Genomic DNA, 17,321 nt, shown 5'->3' with positions numbered 1-17,321 from the left:
ACCCATGATCTTGGCATTGTTAGCACCTTGCTCTATACTTTAACCTTCAGGAAAGCACACAGAAGCACTGTTTTACTGTTTTTAGCTGATTTTTCCCCCCTTTTCTTTTGTGAATTGTATTAAATCCAATTAGAGTCAATATGGTCTCAATTTAACCCATTTGTTTTAATCTAATACTAGGCTATAAAAACTCTCTTCCCTAACTCCAGTTGGTGCAATATATTCTACTCCTCAAAAGCAGTGTGAGCTTCTGGATGGAATGTAACAGCACAGATCCAGCAAAACCAGAGATGAAACGTGGGCTTCAGCTTTGTAGAACAGAATTTCAGTAGGGTGTCGTGGCAAGTACTAAATAAACTGGCTAATGAGACTGTATATCCATCAAGTTGAAGTGAGCTCTTAGCGACTGGCTTTGAAAGGGATGTTCTCAATCTCTTCAAATTAGAATTAATAGAATGCGTTCCCCCAGAGCAGGTGCTTCCCGAAACCTCAGCCAACGCATGTGCTCCTAATTGAAGATCATCTGCGGGACAGTAAACTCAAGACTCTATGTAAAAAGAGAATAAAAAAAATGTTTATGAACAGCTATCAGTTGTGAGCTTTTCCAACTAAAACGTGGTAGATGGAACACACCAGGGGCCTCATTATCAGGTTCATACATGGATGTGTTTAAAAGGAGCCCCAATTTATCATTCAAAACACATTGTGGCTTGAGAAATGATAATGTATTATCTGCCATACAGCTCTGTGGCTCCACCACACAGGAAGAAAGGCATCAATAGGACGGCCAACTAGGCAAAGGATGTCCACAGAGACAGTATGGAGCCAGAAAGACATGCTTTAAAGTCTCTGTTTATTAATTCAATAGAGGTAACCTTTTTTTTTTTTTTTTTTGAGTGCTAAAAAACATCTCATCTCCCAGAAAGACAACAAAAAAGGACATCACAACGTAAAAACACATAACCTATTAAACAGCTCTTTGGAATACTTGATTTTGATTGGTTAATTGTGGCATTTATTTGTGGCTTGTAATGGCAATGCTTCCCTTAATCAGTTCAGATGAAAACAAGGCTATGAAGGATTGACTTTCTATTCTTTGTAGATTACTTTAGTATCAGTATTACATATAATAATAATGTTGCAGCATTCATTTGTTTCTCGTCCAGTTGTTTTGTATTTTGTAATGCATTATTTGTTTCTCAATGGAAGCTTAAAAATAATACAGGTAAAATAAAATGTCAGGACAACATATTTATTTAGAATCAAATAATAAGTGAGCCTAGAACACTTGGTTTGTTGAAACTTAACTCAGCATTTAACTAAAAGGAACATATAAATGATTTGTATGCGGGAAAGTCAATAGAATTATCTACCGCTGTGTCTTTGATGATTTTATAATGCAAAACAGCTAACAATAAAGCAAGTTGGGGAATAAATAAATGTTTAATGGGAAAGAAAGAGGGAACGTAGGCTCGTAGGCAGACTATACAAACTAGATACTTTTCTGTGATCTTGAGTTTGATCTGTCAACACAGAGTCAGAATGAAAATAATAAACAGAACCAGATAGAGTAGAGGAGGGAAACATGGCCAACAAGAGAAAAAGATACAGAGAGAAAAGATCAAACAAATAAACATGACATGGTGAATAAGTAATACTAATACTTATGAAAACAAAAGAGAATTGTATATGAGGAGGCTAGATCACTTGGTAATGTAGAATAAAAGCTTTTAGTCTTTGCAAAGTCTTGGATTTGAGTAAACACATTCTGCCTTCACTGGTGTGACCTATTCCTTTTATTTCCCTTTTCAGTTAATCAGTCTCTCTCTCGCTCTCTCTCTCCCTGGTTTTATGCACAGGCCCTTTTAGCTGAGTCAGAGGCCATTCACCACTTGGGTCCATAACGCCCCGTGACAGCTAAAAAGCCTGTAGTCACCAGGCTGCCAGAATCCTCTTATTCACAGCATTGGTGTGACCGTGTTGCTCCCGCTGCTCTCGCCATGGCTACAGGCACCAACAAGCATCATCAGCCAGGGCTTAAACCAGCATTACAGAAGAGCACTAACTATTATCTATTCCATGTTAAAAACACAGTGCTTTTAAATAAAGTGGATTAAAGAATCTGCTCTGACATTATTCCTTAAATGATTGATCTACCAAAGGCCAAATCTCTGTGTTAGAATAAAATGAAACATGAGGTTGAGTAGTATTAATTACTATCAGGAGCCCATTTATCTTCTCACATCAGCAATTGTGCAATTTAGCTTAATGGGGAGAACATTTAGCTCATTTCCTTTGAGGGTAATTTAAATCTTATACTAATACTTTTATTAATACTTCACAAGTTCAACTTTTCCCTTTTTTCATTTTATCATTATAAATGACCAGAGGCCCTTTTGGAAGACTTTAGTGCTAAACTACAGGTATTTTTACTGCTGACACTAATAATGTTATTGCTGCTATACTGTGAAATCGGTAGCACTTAATTATAGGGATCAAATCTCACTGTTAACTAGTTGCTTATTAGCACGCCTATTATTAAAATATTGGCTGTTTATTAGTACTTAAGCACATATTCTGCATGTGCATATTCTACATCCTTAATCCTACTCAATACCTAAACTTAACAATTACCTAACTATTAATAAGCAGCAAATTATGAGTTTATTGAGGCAAAAGTCGTAGTTAATGGTTTGTTAATAGCGGGAATTGGACCTTAAAATAAAGTGTGACTGCTCTAACAGCCCTTTATGCAGACGGCGAAAGCACTAGTATATCACCATCTAAATTCAGGGAGGTTTGATTGTATTTACACTTCCTGTACAATGACACATAGCATTCTGTGGTTCCAGCAGATGTAGATATACGCCATCAGAACCACAGTCTGGCTTTGTGGCATTTCGCATTTTGATGACCACAATGATGATCGCTGTGAGGAGCATATCACATTTAACATACTGATACAAGCATAAAACCAGCTGGAATATTCTGGGACTCCTATTAACCTTCATTAACGTAAGCCAACTCTGTGACAAATACAAATTACACCCTGGCTGTAATTCCATAAGAAACAGATCAATACAAATTTTCAGTTTACAGTATGCTATGAATAGTTCTTTAAAAGCCATTTTGAAAGCCATAATTTCCTATCAGCCATTGGCATTTTATTTACAATAAATTACGGAAGCATTGCCTTTACTTTTGTTCCAGGACACCCAAACAGGTAAAAAAAAAAAATTTAAAGAATTTTCCACATATTTGTTGTAGTTTGCATTTAATTGACTGAAATATAGTGGTGACCATATGTGTTTATTTGAACAATATAATTTAATTAAGTGTGGTGTCAGGAAGATAGCTGTACACCTGTATTCTTTATTCCGTTTTGAATTTTGTATATATGTCGTTTTATAAATTCGGAATGATTATAGCAATTTACTATTTTTTAAATATTCAAATCATTTGCTTATCCACTATTTAAATGGCCATTGCCTTACATTACAACCCTAAATGCATGTCAGCTCCAGTGCACAGATGTGTAATCCTTTGAAAAGGAAAGAAAAAGGGGGAAAAAAAGATTAGGAATGGTTATATGCTTTTTTTAAGTGTAAACACATAAATAAAGATTTTGTTTTCCTTTGAGATGAATACATTATAGGGTTGTTTTGTCCATTGCAGTGCTTTTCATAACCAAATTTCAACATTCAAATACAGTGAAAAAGCTTTGTTTCTACAGTTACACAAGGAATCTTTATTCAGTAATGTTTGTTTACGGGGGTTATATTTACACAGTGACCGGAGTGCATTCTTTAAAATGAATTAAAACTATTGTTTTGACCTCACCGCTCTCCCCCCACTTCTTCTCTATTAGTCCTTCTTGCTTGGTTTCTAACAGCTTTCCTACAACATAGACCAGCAGGTCATAACACTTCCCCATCTGTCTCTCTTAGTCCCACTCTTTCAGTGTCCTCCTCTTTCTCCATGTCACCATGCCTCCATGTTCTCTCTATTTTTGTTTATTTATTTTTACTTTCTGACGGCTTCCCAATGCACTGTTATTTAATGTATCACTCTTAAGTGGTCTTGCTTAATATTCTATTTCGCAATCAGTTTTTCTTCTCTCTTTTTATCTTTCTCCCTCTGCAGCTGATCATACCTTTGCATACAGCAGCTCCTATCAAGCTTGTTAGGGCCCGAGCACCGATGGTGTGAGGACCCTCTTGTATCTGCTTTGTTTATTATTATTATTATTATTATTCTTCTTCTTCTTCTACAAATACAATCAACAAGTAAAATGCAAAATGAATCGCATTTTTGAGGGCCTAAACATGCTCGAAAAGTCCTGAAACTTTGCACACGCGTCAGACCTGGTGAAAATTTATGTCTGATATAGGTTTCAGAAGAGGGTGTGGCAAAATGGCTCGACAGCGCCACCTATCGTAAAAAAATCAACAGCCCTCGAGCTGTGTTTCACATACATGCACGAAAATTGGCACACATATGTAAAGCATCAGTACCTACAAAAAAGACTCTTGGAGCAATATCCAAAACCCAACAGGAAGTCGGTTATTTTTAATTTTATGAGCAAATTTTGCATAATTTTTGTCATTTGCATGCCTTGTATTTTAACGAACTCCTCATAGAGATTTTTTCAGATCAACACCAAATTTGGTATGCCTAATCTAAAGGCCTTTGCGAAGTTAAATTGCGAAGATCTTGAGTTTTCGTTGAAGGGCGTGTCCGTGGCGGCCTAACGAATTTCGATGATTCGCCATGAAAAATGAAGTTGCTATAACTCAGACCTACAATGTCCAATCTGCCCCAAACTTCACATGTTTGATAAGACTCCTGACCTGAACAGATTGATATGCCCATATTCAGTTATAGTCATAGCGCCACCTACTGGCAACAGGAAATGACATATTTTACACCGTAACAAACTACCCCGAGAAATTTTATGACATAATTTTTTTTTTTTAGTCACTATATTCTAAAGGCCTGTGCGATGTTAAATTGTGAAGATCTTGAGTTTTCGTTAAAGGGCGTGTCCATGGCGCCGTCACAAAGTTCGATGTCTCGCCATGGGAAAAAAAGATGTTATAACTCAGGCATAAAATGTCCGATCTTCCCCAAACTTCACATATTTGATAAGATTCCTGGCCTGAACACATCTGAAGGCCAATATTCCATCGTGTGTGGAAAAAATGGCTCGATAGCGCCACCTATACAGTTTCAACGGAGTGCGCCTCGAGCTACGTTTCACGTACATGTACGAAAATCGGTACACACATGTAACACACCAATACCTACAAAAAAGTCTCTTGGTACGAAATCCGAATCCCAACAGGAAGTCAGTTATTTTGAATTTTCCCTGCAAAATTGGTGTTGTTTTTGCCATTTTCAGGGGTTGTACTTTAACGAACTCCTCCTAGAGATTTATTCAGATCAACATCAAAATTGGTCAGTGTAATCTAAAGTCCTTAGCGATGTTAAATTGCGAAGATCTTGAGGTTTCGATAAACGGCGTGTCCATGGCGGCCTGACAAATTTAGATGTTTCGCCATGAAAAAGGAAGTTGCTCTAACTCAGACATACAATGTCCAATCTACCCCAAACTTCACATGTTAGATATGACTTCTGACCTGAACAGATCTACATGCCCATATTCAGTTATAGTCATAGCGCCACCTGCTGGCAACAGGAAGTGTCATGTTTTACGCTGTAACGAACTACTCCTAGAAATTTTATGACATCAATATTTTTTTCTGGTCAGTCTAGTCTAAAGGCCTTTACAATAGTGAATTGTGGAGATCTTGAGTTTTTGTTAAAGCGAGTGTCCATGGCGCTGTGACACAATTTTATGTCTCGCCAAAGGAAGAGAAGTTGGTGTAACTCAGGCATAAAATGTTTGATCTTCCCCAAACTTCACATGTTCGAAAAGAGTCCTGGCCTGAACAATTCTGAAGGCCAATATTCCATTATAATGATAGCGCCACCTGCTGGCAACAGGAAAATTGGCACATATAAATGACTTTGACATATTCCACTTATATTTTTTAATTTAAATGCATATTTCTCACTGTTAACCTTTTTACTAAAGCCACACGATGGCGGTGAGCCCGGGTGCGAGGGCCCGTTCATCGCTGCTTGCAGCTTTAATTCTGTTTGTTCCTGTGTTATGGAAATTCAAACTAAAAAGCTGAAGTGTGATGATCTCAGTCTGATGAGACTGATACTCACTTCATCCTCAAGCATACTATGCAAAACCTAGAGAAAAAAGTGGGTTCATTACTTTCAAAAGTCTGCCTAACAAGACTTTGTTTGTCTCGGTTTTGATTAAATCAGTCTACAACAGCTTGCTTCTATCACCTTTACTTAAAAACAGAGATTCAGTGAAATATTTAGTGCATTATGAAACAAACATCTTTAAAAATGTTTTTAAAGTGTCTTCAAGCGCGCACACACTTTTCTCTGTACTTTGATCCATAAGTCAGAAGTTCAGCTGCTTAACGGTGAGGAATGTGAAGGAAGATAAATGATGCTGTGGAAGTCAAACAGGACTAGGCCCTTTCCCCTTCCATCTCATAGTGCTTATCATGTCATTATTTGAGGGACAGGAGTTACAGAGGCTTCCTTTAGTGATAGTAAATGATATTAACCACAAAAACAGAATACAAAGGCACATTCCTACAAAAATACCTATTATTTTCCTCTGAGTGTGGGTTTATTTAATTTATCAGTTTAGGCATACACATACTGATACCAATACCCTATGCAATGCAGAACCAAGCCAACCAGAAGGAATTCAGGATTTGTGGATGATAATCTTTAGGTATTGGTTTGTTTTAGTTATCTGTGATCCAACCTTTGCTAGGGAGCAGCTGATATACAGCAGGAGACAGATAAAGATGCTTGGTTCTTTACTGCACAGCCTGTGACCAGTAAATAGGATGTGAGATTTGTTGGCATGCAGATCACTCAGGAAGGTTACTGAAGACCACAAGGTCATTTAAACTGTAGCAGTGTACTGATTCTGTGTTACACTGCACTCTTAAAAATAAAGGTTCCAAAAGGGTATTTTTGCACTGATGCCATAGAAGAACCATATTTGGTTCCCCAAAGAACCTTTCAGTGAACAGTTCCTAAAAGAACCATTTGAAGAACATTTAAAGAAACTTTTTTGACTATAAAGAAACTTTTCTGAATTTGAAAGGTTCCATGGATGTTCAAGGTTCTTCAGAGAACCATTGGTGCTAATAAAGAACCTTTATGTTTAAAAGTGTGCACTAAGAAAGTATCACAAACATAGAAGTATTACTGAAAAAAAAAATCCTGTTGTGTCTGTGGACATGGATAATTATGCTCGCATTAATCAACCTTTCTGTAGTTTTATTTATTTTTCTTTTGCTTTTGATTTTGTTGTCACATTTTGTAACTTATGTTTTATGTTAAGATTTGATTGGTTTGATCTGTTTAAAACCACGTGAATTTGAATAGAACATTTTATTTTTAAGCAATCTTATTATGCCAGTTTTCTTAATACAGTCATTTCCACTTTTAAGGTACATATTTGTACCATATTTACTTCTAAATGGTACATTTTAGTACCTTAAATATACATATTAGTACTTTAAAAGTACATAATAGTGCCTAACTAAAGTGTACATATCAGCTCTTAGTGCCTTATACTTAGAATAATTATGTAGATTAATTCAGCTCAGAAAATCCATAAACATTTCCCTATTTTAAAACGTTTCAGGAAAATATTTTTCTTACCTTTACTTTCGAATTTTGTTAAAGTATTAAGAGTTCATGTTGAAAAGCACTCAAGTGGCAGGGCAGAAAAAGAATCATAAGCTACCATTAACCCCTTTAGTTTTGTTCTGACAAGTAGCATACCCTCTGAGAATTAAGATGAAGGGAAAAATAACAAACGAATAGCTTCCCTCTTTTCCGAGAATAATTTGTCTAGCATCTTTCAGCCTCGCGCACTTCCTAAAATACTTTTCTGCACTCGAGATAAATCTGAACTATAAAATCCCCCTCACTTTTGACATTTCCCAAAGGACATTCAGAGTCTTGTGAAAATTTTAAAGATAGTCATTATAACAGGGGTCAGACACGTTTGCTGTCAGTCCTACAGAGTTTCACAATGTATTAAGAATTTCGCGCTGTCAAATACAAATGATTATCGCTTTAACAAATGAAGGGGAAAACTAAGATGTAGGCTACTTAATGACGTGATTTGATCTAATCTTCGCTAATTGATGGGTTTCGATAAAAAGCGGACAATAAGATGAACCAAAAAAGTGATCAATCGTATCCTTAATTATTTAATCCAACACATATGAAGGAAATGGGGGGGGGGGGGGGCAAACAAACAAACAAAAAAACAAACGATTAACAGTTAGGCTACCTTATGTTTACCTTATCCAAATACTATCCAACCACAAACTGTAATGTCCGATTCATGTTTCCCAGTAAATTATTAGCAAAATACTAATCAGTAAATGCATTGAGTTTTATAAGTCACAGGTAAAACGGTGTTTATTCTGGAATTCTGTGTGGCTGCAGATAGTGATAATGAGCTGTCCAGAGTGCTGAAGACCACGTGCCTACTTCGTCTTACTATTTACAGTGTAAAACCACGCTACTCTCTTCCACACGAATTACTAAAATATTGTATCCTAAATACTTTGAATCACAGAGTAATCCAGCACTGTGGGATTTAACAGAGGTAACTTCCATACACTCATCAACTACCGGGTATTTCTGTATGTTTTGCATTGCAAACATTTTCACGTGTAGGCTACGATCCATGTACTTTTTTTCAGTCTTCGAAGATTTCAAATGAATAGTTAGTTTCATATCATTAACGTCGGCATCACTATTCTCATTTTGATATATCTTAGACATCGAAGCTACAGTATGCTAGCCTACTATAATTATTTTATGTATAGCCAACAATAATCAGAAATTATAGAATGAATTAGCCTATACATCTTACGTGCTAAACGTGTTAAATGTAAATCTACGATAAAGTGATAAAATTGCGGTAATTATTTTACCTGTGTAGCCTAGGCTATATTTTAATACTGATCCTTAATAGGCTACTGATCGAAATGTCCTCTAGCGGCGTTCTGCTGCTACGGTTACCCTCCTCAGGCAAACAACATTTCTCTGTTTGGCGACAGGTGAAAATGTTTCTGCTTACTGAAATGTATTTGTGAACAATTATAAAATGAAACCTATTTAATGCACTTTTCGAAATTGTTCTGCCATCCTTTGGGGGGCTTAAAGCTTAGCAGAGAAAAGCCCCCGTTGCACGCCGTCTCGAGTCTACAAAATAATTAAATAAATAAATAAATAAACAAAAACCTTTAACCGCTTCCAAGCGTAATATATCCCAACGGCTTTTTTTATATACACCTTAAATGAAAAGAGTATATTCCACGTCATTTACGCTTTTACATAAAAAAAGAGAAAATAACAGAGACAAAGCAACTGGGTGCACTCTGTCACTACTAAATTTCGGTGGCATTCCCTTCGTTCACACGAGCATTCCGTGAACAGAAGCGCCGTCCTTTGCTCAGCGTGTGAGGGGCGGGGCTTAACGCTCAACCACGCCTCCCTCGCGCACAAGAGTGAGAGAAAAGCGCTTCCCGAGCGCTCAATCCTGTCACTGTACAGACATGAACCGAGCTCAGCGAGCAATAATCAAATCAATGATTTGTATTCTTCGCGATTAACACTAAAATTTTCTTTATCGCTCAAAGGTGCTACACTTTTCCGTCCCAGCCGTCCTGTGTCGTTCAATCGTTTGCGCTGGATCTGTCGTGCCAGAAGATGTGCGTGGAAAGCGATGAATGTGAAATCGAGGGGTGCAGCAGTTCGGATGAGGTGCACACGCTGTCTGGAAGCATGAGTCCGGCTCTTAAATCCAGTGCAGACCTGCATCCCTGCAAACCTGGGCAGAAATTCCGTGCCGCATTACTCCGATGCCGGTCTCCGCTCGTTGCCGCCGGGATTCTGAGTTTTGGAAATGTGCTCAATTACATGGACAGATACACCGTAGCAGGTAAGACCAGTATTTTCTTGGCGTATGGACGTTCGCTTTACTAACTGGCTCAGGAGAGCGAAAACCGCACTAGTCGTCATGTGCATTGTTTAATGTTTCACTTAGGCTATAGAGAGATTTCAGGTCAAAACACTGACCAGGAAAATCACAATTTAAACATTAACACTAGTCCAGCGATCATTTGTGTATCTCGCTGCACACGTGCTGAGTTTTATTGAGCGGGTTAAAGACAGTCGTATTATGTGTGATTTAATCAAACCACCCGGATTGAGAGGTAACCCCGTTGTGCTAACATGATATTGATTGGCTACTATTGTGAGTGATTTTAGGTCAATCTAATCTGACCCTCTGCCTGCCAAATGAGTGAAAACCCAAATCCTCGTGACTGGTCCCATGTATAATTTTATCTCTATTATAAGCTCTTTTCAAATCAGTATCCACGTTACACATAATGCTCCTGTAAACAATTATTAATGGCAATGTGCACATAGCTCCACACAATAATTAGGCTATATATTAGGTTCATTTGCAGCTAAGCTATTGTGTGTAAATATACAACGAGACTCAAAATCACGTTACGCATTTATCAACCCATCTGATCAATGTAATGGACATTGTGTCCTAAAATAATACACAAAAAATACACAGACAGATCAGTTAAAGCAGTAACGATATACTCGAGGACATTACAGTCCAAAGTAATTTAAAGCAAAATTCACGAGGGACAAATTTTATATCCTTCGTTTTATAAATAGGAACCTCACAGCGCTCCACACAAGATGCCCTTGCTATCAGGAATCAAGTTATTCTGGAATAAGAGCGCAGCCGCGGTCTGACATGTTTCCATAGAAACTAGAACAGATTTAATCTACTAGTTTTTATGTTGTCAAATTTAGCTTCCCTCAAAAAGTGCGGATTAATTCGTTTACTGAATGGGTACTCGGTGATCCGAGGGGACCTGACAGCTGACATTCGCTCCAGCACACTCTGAGAGGGGTAATTTTCATGAATAACTAATGATAAGCGATTAGAGATTTGGAACAAGGAAAGAGTGCACTATTAGCTGGGGATTTTTTGAAAGGCGGGATTTGGGATAACCATCAATACCAGATACTTCTCTAAATCCATTTCCTTCAGCTTTACTTGTAACAGGCGATTTAACTTTGTGTATGTTTCTTGACAAAATAACCACATTGTAGTTAGTTTTCTTAAGATGCATCCTGAGACATAAAAACCATGTAGGCCTATTTGATATGCAATTATTTGGCGGAGCTTGTCAATTAAAAATTGGCAGTGTTGTTTTTATTTATTAATTGGCAGAAGAAGAAAAAAAAAACATTATTTTCTCATTATGACGATTGCATAAATGAAATGGAAATGTTCGCAGTCCCTGTTCTGTTCTTTCCACGCTGAACAGCGTGTTCCTTCTAGCGCGCGCTTCACTGACACTTTTGACAGCGCGAGATGCTTGAATGGCGTGCCGCTGCAGCATTTATTTTTTTGTAAGGGGGGCTGTAGTTATTCAGCAAAACCTGGGATGCATCAAAATATATAAACGCAAAGAATGGCAAAGGCAAAGAATTCTCTCATCCCTTTAAATATATGCAAAGGTGCGTTACTTTGCCAGATGGTCACGTGTAGCATCACGCAGGCGAACAATTTATGTCAGTCAATAATTCATGGAGTAAAATTTGCAAGGACATGAAAGTAGAAACTTAGCAAAGGCAACGTTATCGCCCCGTGGCGGTTTGTAGCGCTGGATAAAGGGTTCAGCAGCATTACATAAGTCAGCCTAGCTGCGATGATAACATTATGAAAAAGATGTGTTTACGCGGACTATCTTATCTAATCCTGCCATCTCTAAAACCAATCCCTTTCCCTGAATAGACAGATCATGTTGTACAACTGCTCATTTGAAACATACACAGCTATTCAACCTCTTGGCTTCTAAACCAGGAGTTATATTTGAACAGTTTAGATGAATGAAGAGAGTAAAATGGAGAATATATACGTGTGAGATGATGACTGCAGGGAGACTGCAGCAAATTGGTCAGCTGTCAAGAGAGTTGTGTAAGTGTATGTGTTTGTCAGTGAATGCTGCAGCAGCAAACTGCATGTTGTTGAGTGTAGCATCTCTTGAAGACCTCAGTTCCTGATTGATCATGCGTTATGGGACGTGTGTATATGAGGATTAAGCCCCCTTCTTGAGACATGAGGAGAGGGTAGAACTGACGCAGACATCCAACAGTGGTGAGGACCACTCTTTCGTATGAGAGTTGAGCGAGAGAATGGTCCACTGATGCTGAGACAGAAGTGGTTGTCCTGCTGTTCAGTCATTTGTACTGCAGTCAAACTGACACAGGCATCATATTAATGACTTTCAGCAGTGGCTTGTTTGTGGGTATGTTTGTCTGAGTGAACATTAATGGGATGGTTCTAATGTTATAAAGCTACGAGAATACTTTTGGTGTTCAAAGAAAACAAAAATAATGACTTTATTCAACAATATGTCTCCGCCACGTCACCCTGTAGCACTGTTTTGGAGAGTATCACATATGTAAACGATGTATGCAACGTATGTATGCGGATACATTGTTTATGCTTTGATCTGAATGTAAACAATGTATCCGTATACATACATTGCATATGTTGTTTACCTATGTAATACTCTCCAAAATGGTGCTATAGGAGATGAATTGTTGAATAAAGTCGCTATTTATGTTTTCTTTGCGCACAAAAAGTATTCTTGTAGCGTCGTAAAATTACGGTTGAACCCCTGAAGTCATATTAATTATTTTAACAATCTCCTTGCTACGTTTCTGAGCCTTGATGGTGTTAATTACATTGCTGTCTGTGGGAGGGTAAGAGAGCTCTTGGAATGCATCAAAAATATCTTAATTTGTGTTCTGAAGATGAACAAAGGTCTTACGTGTTTGGAACGACATGAAGGTGAGTAATAAATGACAGCATTTTCATTTTTGGGTGAACTAAGTTTTAGTGCAGCGGTGCATTTGAGGTTGCACACATGGACTCACACACAAACAAAATAAAATTAAATGTGCATGAAGTTGTTGCTTTTAACACCAAACAATTTTGCATTACATTCTCAGTTAGTGTCTTATAATTAATGCAGTTCCAAGTACTGAAATTGGGTCTAATAAATACTGTCACTGTGAAAACACTTCATTTGTGTTTTCTTGCTGTTTAAGTCATATTCATTTACTGGTAGTTTTACTTTTTACAAGCAGTTCTAGGCTGTGGTTGTTTTGGAATCTTATAGCATCAACCAAAGTCTCTCATCACTGTTAGCCAGAACCAAATGTTAATTATCAAAAAAGAAGGGGTAAAAGCAGTGTGTCATTTTAGCCTTGTCGGTCTTGTGTTTAATTGATTGAAATGTGTGTGAAAGGGAACAGCAAAGCTCTAATTCGGCTGTTTTCTCCACCTAAACAAAACTAGTGGGTGTGCAGTTTTTATAGCGGAGGAGAGACAACCAAACCCTCATGAGGAACCACATAACAGAATGAAGCACAGAGGAAGAAAACCATTGTATGTGCTGATTCTGTGGCAAAAAACTTTTGCGTATTACCCGACACAGGGTGTTTGGGTGAACTAAGTATGTTATATGGTCACTATAGACTCTTGTGTGAAATCGGTGGCTAGACTATCTGCTATAACTCATGTCTGGCTAGACAAAGTCATAGGAACGACTTTATCCTTCTTTATGTTTAACCCGAGGTGTATTTCTGCAACGCTAGGGCCGACTTGCCCACTTCTTTCACTCCCTGCTGGCCCATTATATTTGTCCACTATCTATATCTGTCTCTTTCTGTCTCCAACACAGCCTCCAGTGGGACAGGGAGATCAGATTGATGGGGCTGAGGTTGTGAACCATTTAGTTTGATTAAATTTGTGGTTTGGCTGTGATGGCTCAGACCCAGGGAGGCTGGCTGGCAACAGTCCCTCCAGCAGACAGACTGAGCTCAACAACAGATTAAAGTTAAGACAGGGATTAGGAGGCGCGGGGAATACCACAGGGATGTACAGACGGAGGCCACTAACTTTATTTGATCCAAGATCCTCCATTGAGCCACCGGCCTGATGCCTGCTCTAATGAAGGAAGTTCGACTGGTAGTCTAAATTATGAGGTGCAGCAGATACTGAGAGATGCAGTTTTTTTTTCCTAAAGGCATCTGAGGTATGAGGATGTTTAATCTCAAGACAAGTGCTTAATTAAGTGTGACTGGTAATCCAGCAGCCAGAGGAGCTCCCTGAGGGAAAACGAGCCTGTCTGCACATTCAGATACACAGGCTCATAGTTTATTAGGGGAAGTGGAGACCACAGTAGTGTACGCTTTTGCTGCATTGCTTTTCTGCACTAGATGGTCCAGTCTAGCTGGCTCAGCTCTAGTTCTGCCCTGGACACACTCTTTGGCAGTCCCTTCTGTAAGACTCTCTCTCTCTCTCTCTCTCTCTCTCTCTCTCTCTCTCTCTCTAACAGGAGGGGATGACAACACTGTCATTTCCATTTGTGCCCCTTGTGGTGTGAATTGAAGGTGTGATAAGGCCTATCAGCAACAAAACAGTGTGCTGTACTGAAGGAGGTCAGTAGCAGTAGCACGTAGCACATGTGCTGCACATATAGTTATGACACCAGCAAAAGTATTACATCATGTCAAAAGCTCCTATAGGTTTATTTTATCATGCAAATTCACTGCACTGACCAACAGAAAGATGCTTGATTTGAAAGTGAAAAAAAGTGACGTGACATTCAGCCAAGTATGGTGACCCATACTCAGAATTCGTGCTCTGCATTTAACCCATCCGAAGTGCACACACACAGAGCAGTGAACACACACACACACTGTGAACACACACCCGGAGCAGCAGTGGGCAGCCATTTTTTTATGCTGCGGCGCCCGGGGAGCAGTTGGGGGTTCGATGCCTTGCTCAAGGGCACCTAAATCATAATATTGAAGGTGGAGAGAGCGCTGTACATGCACTCCCCCCACCCACAATTCCTGGTGGCCCGAGACTCGAACTCACAACTCTTCGATTGGGAGTCCGACTCTCTAACCATTAGGCCACGACTTCCCATTTGAAAGTGACTTCTAAGTGTGCTGTGCTTCTTACATCACTATACTATTGACAATAGGCAATTTATGTTTTTTGACCAAGAAATTTTGCTGAAATTTCTGTATGTAGATTAATACCGCATATCGCAGCAGTTTATTTTTAATATACTGACAGCAAACTGGATGTCTGTAATGAAATGTTGAGGTTGGCTTAGTCACTTTAGGTTTGGCTGTCGTCTCTCTCCTCGCTTGTTTTACTATGCTCATATTAAAGGATTCTCAACAACAAAAGCATGAACGAAACTGAAAAAACTCTCAGTTATTGAGTTTATAAGCTTGTCTCACTCTTCTGAAACCCTCATGCAGAACAAATGGCTTCCATTTCTCCTAAAGTTGATTCCCATATGCACTGTAATTGCTTTTCATAGAAGCAGTTATAGAGCTGTTGTGCTTACTACTGATGTCTCCCTCAAACCTGAAATATAAATCCATTAAAGTTAAAAGACAATTACAAGTTAGCTCTTAATGCTGGTGTGTACTGAAGAATGCACAGAGTATTTAATATCCCCAGTAACAGTGCAGTACAATATATATTAGTGTTTGGAGTAGTTTAATGCTCAGGGTGTTTGCATTTATTTAAACAAATTTTTACCTCTTACAAAAGTTCTCTATTGAGATCTCTTCTTGGCATGTGTGTGTGTGTGTGTATATGGTTGTAATTAGCTGATGTATGTGCTGCCTGTGATAGGAATGGTTGGAATTAGACGGTACCTCTTCCTCCTTTCGACACGGTGCTTTTCATGTGGTCACAGCATCCATTACATAAGCATGAAAAGCCATTACTGTGACAGCCACTACTGCCTTGAAGACAGCTTGGCTTCTTAAGCCTGACCTAACCCTAGAAGTTGGGCAAGAAAGTGAGCAAAAAGAGGTCTTCCTGAATCGTTTATTTTCATTCATCTGCCTCAGCTGTTTTCTTATGAAGAGCACACAACCATGATCGCTTTTCTGACCTCAACAATAAGGTCAGTGTATAAATATATATAGACACGAGTGGCGTTCAGCGGTACAAATTCTCATCTCGCTCTGGAGAGGCTGTATTGGGCGAAGCAGCCTGACGACTCTCAAAATAATCACTGACACAATCAAGTTCGCTAACAGCCTCTGAGAACCGGGATGCGATTTTCCCAGTTTATTTTTTATCGGGCTTGTCTTTCATTCGGCCCATGTAATGTTAATTTAATGTAGCGTGTATGACCCAAACAAGGAACAGTGTTTGTTATGTTTTTCCACCAGACGTGCTTGTTTAAATGGCACTGACCCTGTTAATATAATTGGTGGCTTGCTTTTGGCTCATTGCGTGTCCAAACAGATGTGTTGTATGTGTGGGTGGTTATCTGTTTAAAGAAGGGGATTCGCCGTGATTCTCAGCCTCAACGTGTCTTTTTGATGGAGTGTGTGTCGAAGGGATTAAGGGCGGAGAGTTTGACAGACAGCTGTACAGGAGAGTGAAGGAAGAGGGGGGATGGGTGCCTGAGGGGGAGCGCACCTGTGGGATTTGAAGTCTCAGGTATTTCACTGTATATAAGACCAGGACTGTTCAGAAATGTATGATTTTGAGTCTGTGAGACAACCTTTAGGCCTGAATAGGGGCAGAAACGTAACTATTTTGTAGTCTTAAAAATGTAATACTTCAGTTCAGCAAAATGCATCAAATTAATCTGAAGTGCTGTTTATTTGAACTCTTTTTTCTTCAAAGAATCTGAAAAAAAAGTATCATGTTTTCCATAAAATATCAAGCAGCAAAATAATAATAAAAATAAAAAATGAATAAATAAATAAAATATTGAGCTCCAAATCAGCGTATATTTAATTTTTCTGGACTGGCTGCTGAAAAATTTAGCTTTGCCATTTACAAAAATAAATGACATTTTACAATATATTCAAATATAAAACAACATTAACTTTTAATAATATTTTACAATATTATCGACTTTACTGTAAACCTTTCAAAAGTAGTGTAATGTCCCACCTAATCTAATATAATTTTTATGACAATATAGTAATTTATAGATTAGTGAACATTTTTACTGTTGAATTATCCTCCATATATCTACATGCAGAGAGGGACAAACTCAGTGACATTGATTTCAGTGTTTGTGGATGCAATG

The 17,321-nt window shown here is 38.4% G+C and overlaps 1 protein-coding gene across 1 annotated transcript in view; it reads left to right on the top strand.

Moving 5' to 3' along the window:
- Positions 1–9,641: 9,641 nt before the first annotated feature.
- The window catches only part of spns2 (spinster homolog 2 (Drosophila)), a 68,908-nt gene continuing 61,228 nt past the window's right edge, over positions 9,642–17,321 (top strand). The window contains exon 1 of the mRNA XM_019104319.2: positions 9,642–10,075. Coding sequence (XP_018959864.1) covers positions 9,844–10,075 — 232 coding nt within the window. The 5' untranslated portion in view covers positions 9,642–9,843. The remainder of the gene's footprint in view (positions 10,076–17,321) is intronic.

Source organism: Cyprinus carpio, chromosome B5, assembly GCF_018340385.1.
Source record: "Cyprinus carpio isolate SPL01 chromosome B5, ASM1834038v1, whole genome shotgun sequence".
In the NCBI taxonomy this organism is placed as follows: domain Eukaryota; kingdom Metazoa; phylum Chordata; class Actinopteri; order Cypriniformes; family Cyprinidae; genus Cyprinus; species Cyprinus carpio.
This window is presented reverse-complemented; position numbering and strand designations above follow the sequence as displayed.